The sequence below is a fragment of the Natator depressus genome, chromosome 10 (assembly GCF_965152275.1).
Source record: "Natator depressus isolate rNatDep1 chromosome 10, rNatDep2.hap1, whole genome shotgun sequence".
Classification (NCBI taxonomy): domain Eukaryota; kingdom Metazoa; phylum Chordata; order Testudines; family Cheloniidae; genus Natator; species Natator depressus.
Window position 1 is genome coordinate 57,598,643 of NC_134243.1, and position 14,174 is coordinate 57,612,816.

Sequence of the window (14,174 nt, forward strand, 5' to 3'; positions counted from 1 at the left end):
CCTCCCTTCACCCCTATGAAGACGTTAAATTCATTCTTTCTTAGGTGTTTTTCCTTACTCTGAAATAAGTCATCCAGTTTGAAAATGCAAGTTTTTGCTTGAGTATTGGAAAATATAATATCCACCAATCCTAGGCCTTGGGAGATTTTTATCACTGAGTATAATTTGCAATTTTACCCCATTCAAGAAAACATCAGATAAAACAAATAGCTATTTAAGTTAGCAATATTTTGCTGCCAAACTTAGGCATCTGTGGCTGCATGTTAGTTATTTGAGGTTAGTTACATCTATTGAATTCTGGTCAAGTTTGTTCCTGATCTCTGTATTCAAGTGTAGTGTTCTTGAGTTTCAATGTGGTGCAAGCTCTGTTACTTTCTCATTGACAATCCTGTTGACATGACTGCAAAGTTGAAATGACTGGAGTACAGACTACTTTTTGAAGATGCTGAAAGTATTCCTCATGTATTACATTATTATTAAGTGCTGTTAATGAGCACATTAAAATATGCAACATCATTCACACAAGACTCAAAAGCTCAACTTTTAATAAGTTATATTTCTTTGTATTGACTAGTGATGTATCAAAACAGGTGCCTGAATTAGAAAGTACTTATTTCGGAAAGGTTTGAATTCACCTCTGATACCAGATTTTAATTTCATGAGTCAAACATGATGCTCGTGGTGGAGAAGGGAAGAATGGCCGTGACTAAGTGTTGTGACAACATACCTCTTTTGTCATGTCAGGGTCCAGCGTTTCTCCCTCTGGTGTTGGGGGGAGGAGCCTGGGGTAAATCAGCCCCACTGCAGAGGTTTAATACTTCAATATTGATAGGATAGGCCTTGGGGTTTTCACCCGAGGGCATCTTTAAACAAACAAACAAAAATACATTTCCTAACTCGCACTGGAAATCTGCCTCCTCTTATGCAGTTGCCAGCAACCCTCTCTAACCCACTCTGGGCCTAGCTACACTGGGAATCAAGATCCCTTCCTCAAACAGAAATAAACACAAGATTTCCCCTTATAGGGAAAAACTGCTTTTTTCCTAGGAGAAGCGTTTCCCCCTCGCTGTACACAACCCTTCTGCAGCTGGCTTCTCCACCCTCCTCCCTCACAAGAAGAGGTTTTTAAAGATCTCAGGCTGCCCTTAATTAGATTCAGGTGCCCATAATTAATCTGAGGTAACCTTTAAGTTCATAGGAATAGTTAAAGCCCTTTTTCTAAGGGCTTGTCTACACTTGAAATGCTACAGTGGCACAGCTGCTGTTCTTCAGTGTAGACCAGTGGTTCTCAAACTGTGGGTCGGGACCTCAAAGTGGGTCATGACCGCATTTTAATGAGGTCACCAGGGCTGGCATTAGACTTGCTGGGGCCCGGGGCCCAAGCCCTACCGCCCGGGGCTGAAGCCAACGTCTGAGGGCTCCAGCCCTGGGCATTGGAGCTCAGGTTACAGGCCTCCCCCCCACCTGGGACAGAAGCCCTTCGGCTTTGGCTTCAGCCCCCCTACCCGGGGCAGTGGGACTTGGGCAGGCTAAGGCTTCAATCCCCGCACCTGGGGTCATGTAGTAATTTTTATTGTCAGAAGGGGGTCGCCGTGCAATGAAGTTTGAGAACCCCTTGTGTAAACACTACCTATGCTGAGGGAAGGGTTCACCTGTCAGTGTAGGTAATCCACCTCCCTAAGAGGTGGAAGCTAAGTCGCTGGAAGAATTCTTCCATTGATCTAGCACTGTCTACATTGGGACTTAAGATGGTTTAACTATACTGCTCAGGATTTTTCACACCCCTGACCAACGTAATTAAATCAACCTAATTTTCTAGGGTAGACTAGGCCTGAGACTGATATACCTGCCCTTACCTACCCTTCCAGTACTGTCAGGTCACAGTTGCTTTTCACCACTATTTATGCCACGTTCCACAGACAATGTTATTTTCCTGAAGTGAGCAAACATTTATTATGTCTGCTTGTGGCTGGCCTTAATGTCTTGGTTTGTTTTGCCAACATTTGTGGATTTTCTGTTCAGCACATTTTCTTATTGCTTCTATAATATTTGACAGAGATTCCTGAAATTCAGATTGCTTGCAAGCTCCCTAATTCTTGCTGACATCATGCCTAAAATGTGGATCATCATTTTAGCATCTACTTGCTTTTTTACAGCCCCTTTTTTCACTTCTGATAGGTTTAGGATATGATGCTGTGGGACACTTGTCCCTGTAATATAAAACATAGGTTGAGAAGAAGCTGCTCAGAACTTTCCATACTTTTTTTTCCTTATTTTTAATGATTAGATCTATGACTTTGTAGTTGTACAACTTTTATGTTTCCTACCTGTCTAGATAGAGCCTTATACTGTGCCCATCAAGATCGTATCTGAGCATCATGGTCTCCATTCTCAATCCTGGGATCATGTCCTTTAGGGATGAGATTGTGCCATTAGGCACAGCCTGGAACATGCACCACCATCCCAGGAATACATCTAGGAGGCACTGTGTCTCAGAGACATCCCTTTGAGGCAGCGTTCTTTACGTACTTTCCCTTGCTTTGGTGTGGGGTTAAGTAATTTTGCTGTCCGTCTAACTTACAACATCCTCTGCTCTAGCTCATCTATGCTAGCTGATGCACTGTAGTGGCAGAGCAAAGATTCCAGCCACTCCTTAGTCCTCCCCACACACTTCCTCACCCCTGAAACAGATGGGCGGAGAAGAGTGCTTGCACAGCACTTCCTGATCCAAGGGATGGATATCCTGTGCCAAGAAAGGATTCACAGGTTCTTATCCCCCGTATGCACCCTGCCGGGGGTGTAGCCCAAGTCATAGTCTAAATCTAAAGCTGAAGTCTCTAGAAAATTGGGAGGGAAGTCTACCAGCACAGAAATCAGACCTCTTCTCCTTTCATTATAATGGGAAATTAAATTTCCCTTGAATCAATGGAAACATGCAGTTTTGTATTTTTATTGTGGGAAGGGATAAAGGATCTTATTATTCTGTCTCTCACCTCACCCCACCCCAGATACAGCTGTATGCTTTCCAGCAAACAGCAGAGAACACTTCATATTTATGATGCTCACCAGCAGGCCATCCATATCACTCCATTTATAGTTATAAAGGCCTTTAGGGGAGCTGTTGTGTAAGGTGACGTGTGTGCTGATTGGCTGACACTGTAGGTTTGCATTGCCAGTTTTTACACTGTCCACAATCATTCTTGTTACATAGGAGTGAAGGTGTGGGCCTTGAAATGTGGTGTAAAACAGGGGGAAGGCTATATATTTGTAATTACATAGTGTTTTGCTTTCATGATATTGCATTTTAGGTAGAGTGTAAACACTTGAGGGAAAATATGGTTAAATTTGCAAATACTGTTTTACTGTAATACCATTTTCCAACACTCTTTCCATAACAATAGGAGCCATCCTATTGCTGCTGTTCAGTAAACAATCTGTTTTTTCCTAATTGATATTTATCTTTGTTTTTATCTGACTTATGGCTGTTTCTTTCTACTGCTAAAGGGAATCCCTGCTTTGCTATCTATTATTAATGTCTTTGAAGCATTGCATTAAAGATAAGGAATAGATTTTTTGTTGTACTATAGTCCTAGAATGAAAAACCAATATGGACAAAAAGAAACAATGGGTCTCATTCTCTTCTGATTCACTTCACAGTAAATCCAGAGTATAACAGAGACCAGAATTTGTCTTTGTGTGTGCACCTAAATATGCATGCCATTGCAGTCCAAGGTTTCGTAGTAGAATTTGTAATTGTTCTAAACATCGAAGTGAAAAGATGCTACCTAGAAATGTTCCAAATCACAATAGGTGTCTGGAGATGGTGGTGAATTATTGTACAAAAGATCTCCAAATGTAGCTCTCTTCTTGCATTATTTGCACACGGTACCTTTAGTTTTAATGTAATTTTGAGAACAGTAAAATGCAGCTAAAAGGCATTTCTAATTCTTTAAAGCATACGAAAGAATGTTACTTGGTTGTGGTGTCCTGTGTATTAGCCTGCTATTAACCTTTTCATAACTAGGTCTTCTATCCTGTGAAACACATTCCCTGTCATAAATATAAAGGGAAGGGTAAACACCTTTAAATCCCTCCTGGCCAGAGGAAAAACTTTTTCAACTGTAAAGGGTTAAGAAGCTAAGATAACCTCGCTGGCACCTGACCAAAATGACCAATGAGGAGACAAGATACTTTCAAAGCTGGGGCGGGGGGGGGGGGAACAAAGGGTTCTCTCTGTCTGTGTGATGCTTTTGCCGGGACCAGAGCAGGAATGCAGGTCAGAACTCCTGTAAAGAGTTAGTAAGCAATCTAGTTAGATATGCGTTAGATTCTGTTTTGTTTAAATGGCTGATAAAATAAGCTGTGCTGAATGGAAGGGATATTCCTGTTTTTGTGTCTTTTTGTAACTTAAGGTTTTGCCTAGAGGGATTCTCTATGTTTTGAATCTGATTACCCTGTAAGGTATTTACCATCCTGATTTTACAGAGGGGATTCTTTTTCTTTTTCTTTAATTAAAATTCTCTTTTTAAGAACCTGATTCCTTTTTCATTGTTCTTAAGATCCAAGGGTTTGGGTCTGTGTTCACCTATGCAAATTAGTGAGGATTTTTATCAAGCCTTCCCCAGGAAAGGGGGTGTAGTGCTTGGGGGGATATTTTGGGGGGGAGACGTTTCCAAATGGGCACTTCCCCTGTTCTTTGTGTAACACTTTGGTGGTGGCAGCGTTTAACCTAAGCTGGTAAGAATAAGCTTGGGGGTCTTTCATGCAGGTCCCCACATCTCTACCCTAGAGTTCAGAGTGGGGAAGGAACCTTCACACTACCTACAAATACAGCATCCTGTATCAGTCCTAAAAAAAATTGGCCTGGGATTTGCAGGACAAATTGACTCCTAATTGGGCTCTAGATCTAACCCATCCAAAGAACTCATCCTACAAACTAGAAGGCACCCTGCTTCCAAAACAAAAGTACTCATGACTAAGCACACTTCTTACCAGATTCTGAGACCTAGACATTAATTTCTGACTTTAGTAAATACTAATGAATATAGGATGCTATCTTCAGAACCACTCAGCTTTGGCATAACTCTGTTCCCAGTGAAGTCAGTGGGAGGTTTACAACTGATTTCAGCAGGAGCAGAGGTAGGGCGGTCAGCGGTAGTACTTTTGAAAATTCCACTCTACACTTACCTCCGGAGCGATCGATCCAGCGGGGGTCTAGTGAAGACACGATAAATCGACTGCCGAGCATTTTCCCATCGACTCCGGTACTCCATTGGAGCGAGAAGTGTAGGCGGAGTCGATGTGGGAGTGTCAGCTGTTGACCTACCGCAGTGAAGACACAGCGGTAAGTAGCTCTAAGTATGTCAACTTCAGCTATGCTATTTTCGTAGCTGATGTTGTGTAACTTAGACCGACTTAGCTCTCCCCCACCCCCGACAGTGTAGACCAGGCAGGAGCTACAGAAACAAAAAGGAAATGGATCAGTCTGCATCTGTTGCCTTCACTGAGTGAAATGCAAAAGCACAACAGCATAAACTGCAGTGTTGCCAGCTCTTGATTTTTATCACGAGTCTCATGATGATTGATTGTTTTTTTTAATTAAAGCCCTGGTTCCTGGAGTCAAATGATGACATGAGAATCTCTGATTTCATTAAAACAAACCAGCAAAAATTTCTAGCCCTCATTATTATGAAGCAAAGATTGAAAATGTGACCCCCCTAAAGGAACAAAATCCAGAAGGCAAATAAAAAGAAACCCACCTTTATTATTTTTAAATCTCATGATTTTTAAACCAATCTCATCACTGGTTGGGGTTTGACTTTATGATTTTTGAATGCTTGGGGTTGGAAATATGGAGACAGTGAAAAGTAAATCTGATTTGTACTCCATTTGGGAGGGTGTTAATTACATACAGAAGAATAAGTTTTGGCTGTTTTTTTTCCTGATAACATCCCTTTAAGGAAGAAAAAGGGGAGGAATGAGGGAAAAACCCACACAAGTATAGTGTGCACAGCTTCCTCTTTCACACCTATATAGGTTTCTTTTGGGTTCCATTTACACGTGCAGAGCACATACCAGTGGCTTAAAATCATTACCTACTATTCATTCTTGGCTGACCAACGAACAGATGCTGTACACCTTAGGCTGACTAGAAAAGCAGAGGCAGTAACAGTAGTAGTGCCATACAAAGAAATAATTTTAACAAGATGCAGGTAAAAAAAAAAATCAAAAATACTGTTATGCCCAGAAGATGTTTTTTTCCTAACTATTGTTTTGTTACAGTTTAGCAACGGATTAAAAGGTAGAACTTTTTTTAAAACTACAGAGCCAGTAATGCTATGCGATAACAATTGTACAGAGCAGACAGAGAACAGCTGTTACTGGATCTTAGTCAGTTTACTTGTATTTTCCAGTGCAAGGTTGTTTGGTGGGAGGAAAAAATTCAAGCAACTGCCAAAAAACAAGCATGTGAGGTAAAACTTGTAGTTGCTCTCATGAGAACATTCTCAGATTCAAAAGTAGATGAAAAAAAATGCTGAATATAAATCTCTGGAGAGCCATTGCACTATATAGAGAAAGAGCTGAGAAAATAGAGATGGCTAACGAAAGAGAGCAGAACAAACACTACCAAAAAGACCATAAGCTGTAGGGAGGTAATACCCTGCTGGATGGATGAAGAATGAAATATCAGTTACAACTCTGAATCTCCTTGCTTGTGCTGATTTCTGTGACAAAGTGAAGAACCTCACTTAACCATTGTTTTGTTGGGTTATTTCCTTTGGTTATTGTAATCTGTACATCAAATTTTGTTATGTAAATTTAAATTAAAGAGTAAAATGCATCCCCGGTATAAATCTGTTAACCTCAATGGAGCTCCCCTGTGGTTACGTTGGCCTGGGAGGTTTTAAAGCACGGTAGGCCAAAATCTGACTATCTGTGCATGGCTTAAAATTGATTGCTGGAATGAGACTCATGTAGACAAAATTATTCCACCCTATTCTGGCTTCAGTTCAGACTTTTGGGAAAGCTACTTCAAGAGTTTTTCCCCAAGCAGAACTGCAGAGGGGGGAACAGGCTGAGATCTAGGGGCTTGGTCCACTTTGTCTGTGCATGGATGCCCCCTGACCCCACAATGGCCATTATTCATGCCCCAGCATTCCTGTGCTCCTGGCACTGCTTCTGACCCAAGTAATTTGCCATAGAGTCTGTGTTCTGGGAATTTGGTTAGTTAATGTGTTCTTGCAACACCAGCCTATAAAACACTGAATGTCATGATTAGTGGCTATTTATTTCTTAGTATTTTCTTCAGTGCCAAAGGGGAAGATTTTGATATAAATAAAAATTGGTATTAGAATGTGCTCATTATGGTTTGGATTATAACTCATTTGCAGTATAATCCAAATTTTTGAATCAAAACTACTTGAAAGTGCAGTTTCAGCTACATTAAGAGCCTGATCGTACAAATACTGGCCACACTGCTTATTACTGTGAGTGGTGCCATTGACTTCTGAACAATAACAACAGTAAGCATTTGACCCCATGGTGTTTGCAAGAGCAGACTCTAAATTAGTAAAGTGATTAATTAGCTTTAAGACACTATTTAAATTGTCCAAAAGATAACCTGAACATCAAATAATGCTCCCGAAGTGATTTTTCTCCAGGAGCTGATATTTCAGATCCAAATAAGTACACTGAAGCCTGCTCAATGGCAACTCAGTGACTGGAAAGTCTCTCTTAATGGAAAAGCTTTTCTTTGTACCTGACTATCTTATATTAACTCAGGCAATGGGCACATTTGCACTATCAGCTGATAATAGACAACTTCATGATTTATGTAAACTAAAAATCCTTTTGTTCTGCACAAACTGAACTTCATGAATTGAGGCCTGTAGCATGAGATGGAGTTCTATTTTTCAGCTGTGTTATGGAGATGCTGATTATGACTCCATTGTTAAGGTTGAGCTGAGTTTTGCACTCAAAGCAGGGATTCGGTCTCTTTGTTTGGCGTGAAGAGAACAACATATGCTCTCAAAAACTACAGCGCTTACTTTCTGGGTGAAATCCTGGCCCCACTGAAGTCAAAGAGAGCTGTCATTTGTACAGAGGGAATCTTCTGAAAATGTAGAAATAAGCTCATTAATTAGTTTGAGTTAAAATTAATTTTAAAAATGGGTCCCTGTGTAGAATTGATAACTTAATGATAGCAGGTTTTTGAGCCAAATTGGTGAGATTTGTGTTGCTTCTAGTCATTTTTTTTAACCATGATAACTTTAAACAATGATTTAATATTTGTGAATGACCTAGAGAGGAGGTGCACCGTTGATTTCTCTTGTAGCAATCTGGGCACCATGCAGAAATTGCAGAAGAGGAGCTTTGTGTACCACAGCTAATACACAGACACATGCTATAGGTGTAGACCAGTTGTTCTATATCCTGTGCAAAATGTCCCACTCACATTCCTGACCCATGCTTCCGCACTTTGTACCATGGTGCATAAAAGGAAACAACAGCGTGTGGTATGGGGGGCATGCTAACTGGCTGTGGCCTTCTTGTGGAAAATCCTGGAACAACAAACTTTAGCCTGCTGCAAACATTCCGGGCAAAATGTATTACTCCCGTCCAGTTGCATAACACATGCATATCTTTATCTTCTGTACAGATGCTTCCAGTAAGGCACTGACTTCAGTGGGAGTTAAGGGCACTCAGCAACTTGCAGGATCACACCATATGTGATTTTGGACTAGGTATTTTAACCTCTCAGTGTCTTGGAGTGTTCTGTAATTTAACAGACTGAGGATTGTAGAGCAGATGTTCGGAGGAAGGGTGTTACTGATTTGTACTATAAGTGCAAGTTATTCTTAGAGTTCATAAATTTCATTTTCTGACAGCCTTGTATTTTACTGTATGATGTCACAAGCTGTAACAGCACAATATATCAATATACAAGGCAGAGGAGGAAGCTGCCACAGCTGTAAACCCTGCATATAGCTCTGTACAGTGAGCAATCACATGTGTGTCATACACTTGCTTTTCCTGTATTCTTCTCTTCTCCAAAAGACATGGACCAGCTATGTCTGTCCTCCCATTTTGTTATGATGACTCTCCAAAAAGTGGTGTGATATGACACAAGCAGATGGATCTAACAGAATATATGTTTTTGAATACAGTAGTCCAAAGCAAACTAGTTAGAGGCAGATACAACCTTTTTCACTGTGCTTGTATGGTGACTTGGCAAGGTGAGTGTTTATGGTTGTGTATATTTTCTTAAAATGTTCATTGAAAATGGAGTTATGCTGGTTGGAAAACCGTTCCCAGAGAATAGTTCTCAGTAGTTCACAGTCAAGCTGGAAGGGGCATGTTGAATGGGGTCCAGCAGGGATCAGTTATGGGTCTGGTTCTGTTCAATATCTTCATTAATGGTTTAGATAGTGGTATATAGAGTACACTTATAAAGTTTGCGGATGATACCAAGCTGGGAGGGGTTACAAGTGCTTTGGAGGATAGGATTAAAATTCAAAATGATCTAGACAAACTGGAGAAATGGTCTGAAGTAAACAGGATGAAATTCAATAAGTACAAATGCAAAGTACTCCACTTAGGAAGGAACAATCAGTTGCACACAGACAAAATGGGAAATGACTGCCTAGGAAGAGTACTGCGGAAAGGGACCTGGGGGGTCATAGTGGATCACAAACTAAATAGTCAACAGTGTAATATAGTTGCCAAAAAAAAAAAAAGCAGCAAACATCATTCTGGGCTGTATTAGCAGGAGTGTTGTAAGCAAGACACAAGAAATAAAACCCCTGCAACGCATTATTAAGGATCTACAACCTATCCTGAAGGATGACCCAACACACTCACAAATCTTGGGAGACAGGCCAGTCCTTGCCTACAGACAGCCCCCCAACCTGAAGCAAATACTCACCAGCAACCACATACCACACAACAGAACCACTAACCCAGGAACCTATCCTTGCAACAAAGCCCGTTGCCAACTGTGCCCACATATCTATTCAGGGGACACCATCACAGGGCCTAATAACATCAGCCACACTATCAGAGGCTCGTTCACCTGCACATCCACCAATGTGATATATGCCATCATGTGCCAGCAATGCCCCTCTGCCATGTACATTGGTCAAACTGGACAGTCTCTACATAAAAGAATAAATGGACACAAATCAGATGTCAAGAATTATAACATTCATAAACCAGTCGGAGAACACTTCAATCTCTCTGGTCACGCGATTACAGACATGAAAGTTGCTCTATTACAACAAAAAAACTTCAAAACCAGACTCCAGTGAGAGACTGTTGAATTGGAATTCATTTGCAAATTGGATACAATTAACTTAGGCTTGAATAGAGATTGGGAGTGGCTAAGTCATTATGCAAGGTAACCTATTTCCCCTCTTTTTTTTCCTACCCCTCTCCCCCCCCCCCCCGACGTTCTTGTTAAACCCTGGATTTGTGCTGGAAATGGCCCACCTTGATTATCATACACATTGTAAGGAGAGTGATCACTTTAGATAAGCTATTACCAGCAGGAGAGTGGGGTGGGGGGAGAGAGTGGTAAACAGTTTTGTAGTGGTAAACACCCATTTTTTCATGCTTTGTGTGTATAAAAAGATCTTCTATACTTTCCACAGTATGCATCCGATGAAGTGAGCTGTAGCTCATGAAAGCTTATGCTCAAATAAATTGGTTAGTCTCTAAGGTGCCACAAGTACTCCTTTTCTTTTTGCGAATACAGACTAACACGGCTGTTACTCTGAAACCTGAAATTGGAGTATGGTGTCCAGTTCTGGGTACCACATTTCAGGAAAGATGTGGACAAATTTTAAAGTCCTGAGAAGATCAACAAAAATGATTAAAGGTCTTGAAAACATGACCTATGGGGAAAGATTGAAAAAACTGGGTTTGTTTAGTCTGGAAAAGAGAAGACGGAGGGGGGACATAACAGTTTTCAAGTACTTAAAAGCTTTTTATAAGGAGGAGGGAGATAACCTCTGAGGATAGGACAAGAAACAATGAGCTTAAATTGCAGCAAGGGTGGTTTAGGTTGGACATTAGGAAAAACTTCCTGACTGTCAGGGTGGTTAAGCACTGGAATAAATTGCCCAGGGAGGTTGTGGAATCTCCGTCATTCGAGATTTTTAAGAGCAGGTTAGACGAACACCTGTCAGGGATGGTCTAGGTAATACTTAGTCCTGCCTTGAGTGCAGGGGACTGGACTAAATGAGCTCTTGAGGTCCCTTCCAGTCCTATGATTCTATGCAGCTCCTCAGGTAAATGGTATCATCAATGTCCAGTCAACAATGCAAATTCAAATAAAGCTTTTGTCTGACCAGATGATTTTCTACCTTTTTGCTGCCATGTGCTGGGCCTCTGAATTTTTACTGGCATATTATGTCAAGGAGGGGGAGTAACAGACCTGCCCTCTGGAAATTGGGAGAAGGCTTCTGACCACGTTATTTTCAAAACCACCTCTGTTTGTCATTTGTTGGAGTGGCTGGCCATAAAAAGAGTTCTTGACTCCCCAGTGTAGATACTTTGGAGAAAATGTTGTGGATTTAGAGGATGAATTGACGTTAAATAGGGAACAATAATACCCTAAAATGAGTGAATAGAGCTGATAACCGAGTTTTGAAACATGGCTTTTGAACATGAAGTCTCTTTATTCACAATCACCACCAACAGCCATATAAAAATTAGAGATTGCATTGAGCTAATTTGACACATTCAATTTACATTGATAAAACAGGAAACTGGATTTTCAAAGTGAGGACTTGATAATGATACTAACTAGCATAAGCTAAATAGTGTGGAAGTAGAATACATCTAACCATCTTCATTCGAGAGAGAGAGCCCACTGTCTGGATTTGAACTCAGTCTGGATCTCAGAGCTCAGTGCAGTTTGAAACTGGGGTCTGGCTTTGGACCTATTTTTAATTTTAATGACTGTTTTTGTGAGATGACTTGAAGCTAGCAAAACAAAAAATTGCTCTCTCTTAGAGGATAAAATTCATCCTGTACAGAGTGCCCACACGAGGCCTGTACAGAGTGCCCACACGAGGCCTCTTAAGAACGTAAGTAGTGCATAGGACTTTTCTGCATTGCGTAAGCGTTGTGCTGCTGGCCCTCTGCGCAAGGATGAAATTCACCCAGAGAACACAGCAGGAGACATTTGGATGAATAATCTAGTTTAGGTTTTAAATAGATTCCATTAAGATTAATCAATTGGTTTGAAAACCTACTTGGAGCATTATGGCTATGAAGAAGCTGAGCAAAAGTATCAATATTGTCTTTTTGGACTAGAGCTCAAGACAGAGATTTCTCACCTTTTGTCAACATGTTATCTTTTCTCAATCCTCACCACTTGCATATCCTTTCACAGCTGTCCAGTTAATACCCAGATACAAAATTAGGTACAAACCACTTCAATTAACTTTCGGGCAATTCTGATATTTTTCCTAACGCATAATCTTTTCAGCACATGCCTTTTTTTAATAAATGGCTGTAATGAGTGAAATCGTTTCTTTACATGATAATGCAGCACTGGACCACTTAACTGTCTCTGTGCAGGCAGTTTTGTGACACAGTGCCTCATCCATTAATGGTTAATTAGATCACTTGACTTCTGGATTGTATGGATTGAATTAGCAGGTCAGTGTATCATCCCATTACAATTTCATCGAGGAGAAAACTTGACCTGAAAACCACAGAAAAAAAAGACAGCAATTTTTTCCCTGAAGCAAGTAAGTAATTTAAGTCCCAGATTTTGAAATAATCTGCTTCAGGGGAAGAAATTCTTTTTGGACTTTGTTTTCTGTGCAGGTCACATGTAACTTATGAAGTGTGTACTTTAATTGAGGCACAGTTTTTGCAGAATGGCCTATACAGTCATTCTGCTTTAAATCCGAACAGGGTGCTGATCGCAAATTCTTTCTTCTTTCTCCATATTGGTAAGTTCATATTTCTCATACATATCCGTGTCTTCTTCCAGCTGTGTATCTGAATGGTGAATTTCAATAAAAATAATATAGGTAACGGCTCCAATTACTCCTCCCATCATAGGTGCAACCGTAGGAACCCACCACCAGTTATTTCCAGCCCTGTAAGAAAGAAAAACAGAATTATGATTCACTCTGTTGCTAATATTGTATCTATTGTTTGGCAGCTGAGTTATAAACACTGTATGGGTGGTATTGACTTTACTGCAATATTTTGTATAGCTAGAATGCCTATCACAGTGAGGTTTTTGTATCATATCTTGTGGTAAATGTTTACTTTGACCTAATGTTTCTGTAGATTGGTGACAACCATTATCTTCCTGCGCACACTCTGGTTGAAATATACTAACAACTGCCTGGGCCATAGGTCGATTACTGTATATGTTCTTTAGAAAATAAGGCTTCCTAACTACCAGACCCTTAGCAGATGGGGAATTTGGGAAAGCTGAAATTTGTTGGCTTGTAGTGAAATTAAATGACACACATTTTGTGCACTACATTGTCAGATGATGAACACACATTAATGGGCAGCTGGAAACATCAAGTGTGATGATTGCACAGGTATGTCTCAATTTTTCTGCTTACATGAGGAATGGTTTGCAGGATCAGGCCCTATATTCACATAGTATACAATGTTTTGCTTGAGAAGTATAGTATGTTATGGGTGTCTTGAAGAGTATAGTTTAACATACTAAAGTGTAAAGTATATTATGCTTGACTAGAGTGGTCAAGATTCAAGTTTCATAAGGAAGTTTATTATCTCTGTTTTAAGGTGTGAGGTTTTCTTTCAGTAATAATTAAAAAAGACGCTGGCCTAAAACTGAGCCGTCTTATAATTGCAGTACCCTGATGGAAACCCTTGTAGAGTCTAAGGGTGAAATTTTGGTTCCATTAAAGTCAATGGAAATTTTGCCATTTGATTTCAATGGGGCTGGGTCTATGGGTAATACAGGTAGCTACTATACGTGTGTATCCTAGACATATTCACTTAACAGCAGCAGTTCCTTCTGAGCACTGGTCCCAGAGCTCTGATGATATACTCAACTGTGCTGGTATAATGAGCTGTTTTGGCTCAATAACATGATATATCAATTGAAGATGTGATTCTCAAGGAGAAAAGAGTCACTTACATTTAATGCATACTGGAAATGAAGAGGGAAC

General features: G+C 40.4%; 1 protein-coding gene across 2 annotated transcripts in view; it reads right to left on the reverse strand.

Annotated features, from left to right (window-relative positions):
- Positions 1-11,684: 11,684 nt before the first annotated feature.
- The window catches only part of AQP9 (aquaporin 9), a 35,121-nt gene continuing 32,631 nt past the window's right edge, over positions 11,685-14,174 (reverse strand). For both annotated transcript variants that reach the window (XM_074964757.1, XM_074964758.1), the window contains exon 6: positions 11,685-13,115. In XM_074964757.1, the coding sequence (XP_074820858.1) occupies positions 12,914-13,115 (202 nt within the window). In that variant the 3' untranslated portion in view covers positions 11,685-12,913. The remainder of the gene's footprint in view (positions 13,116-14,174) is intronic.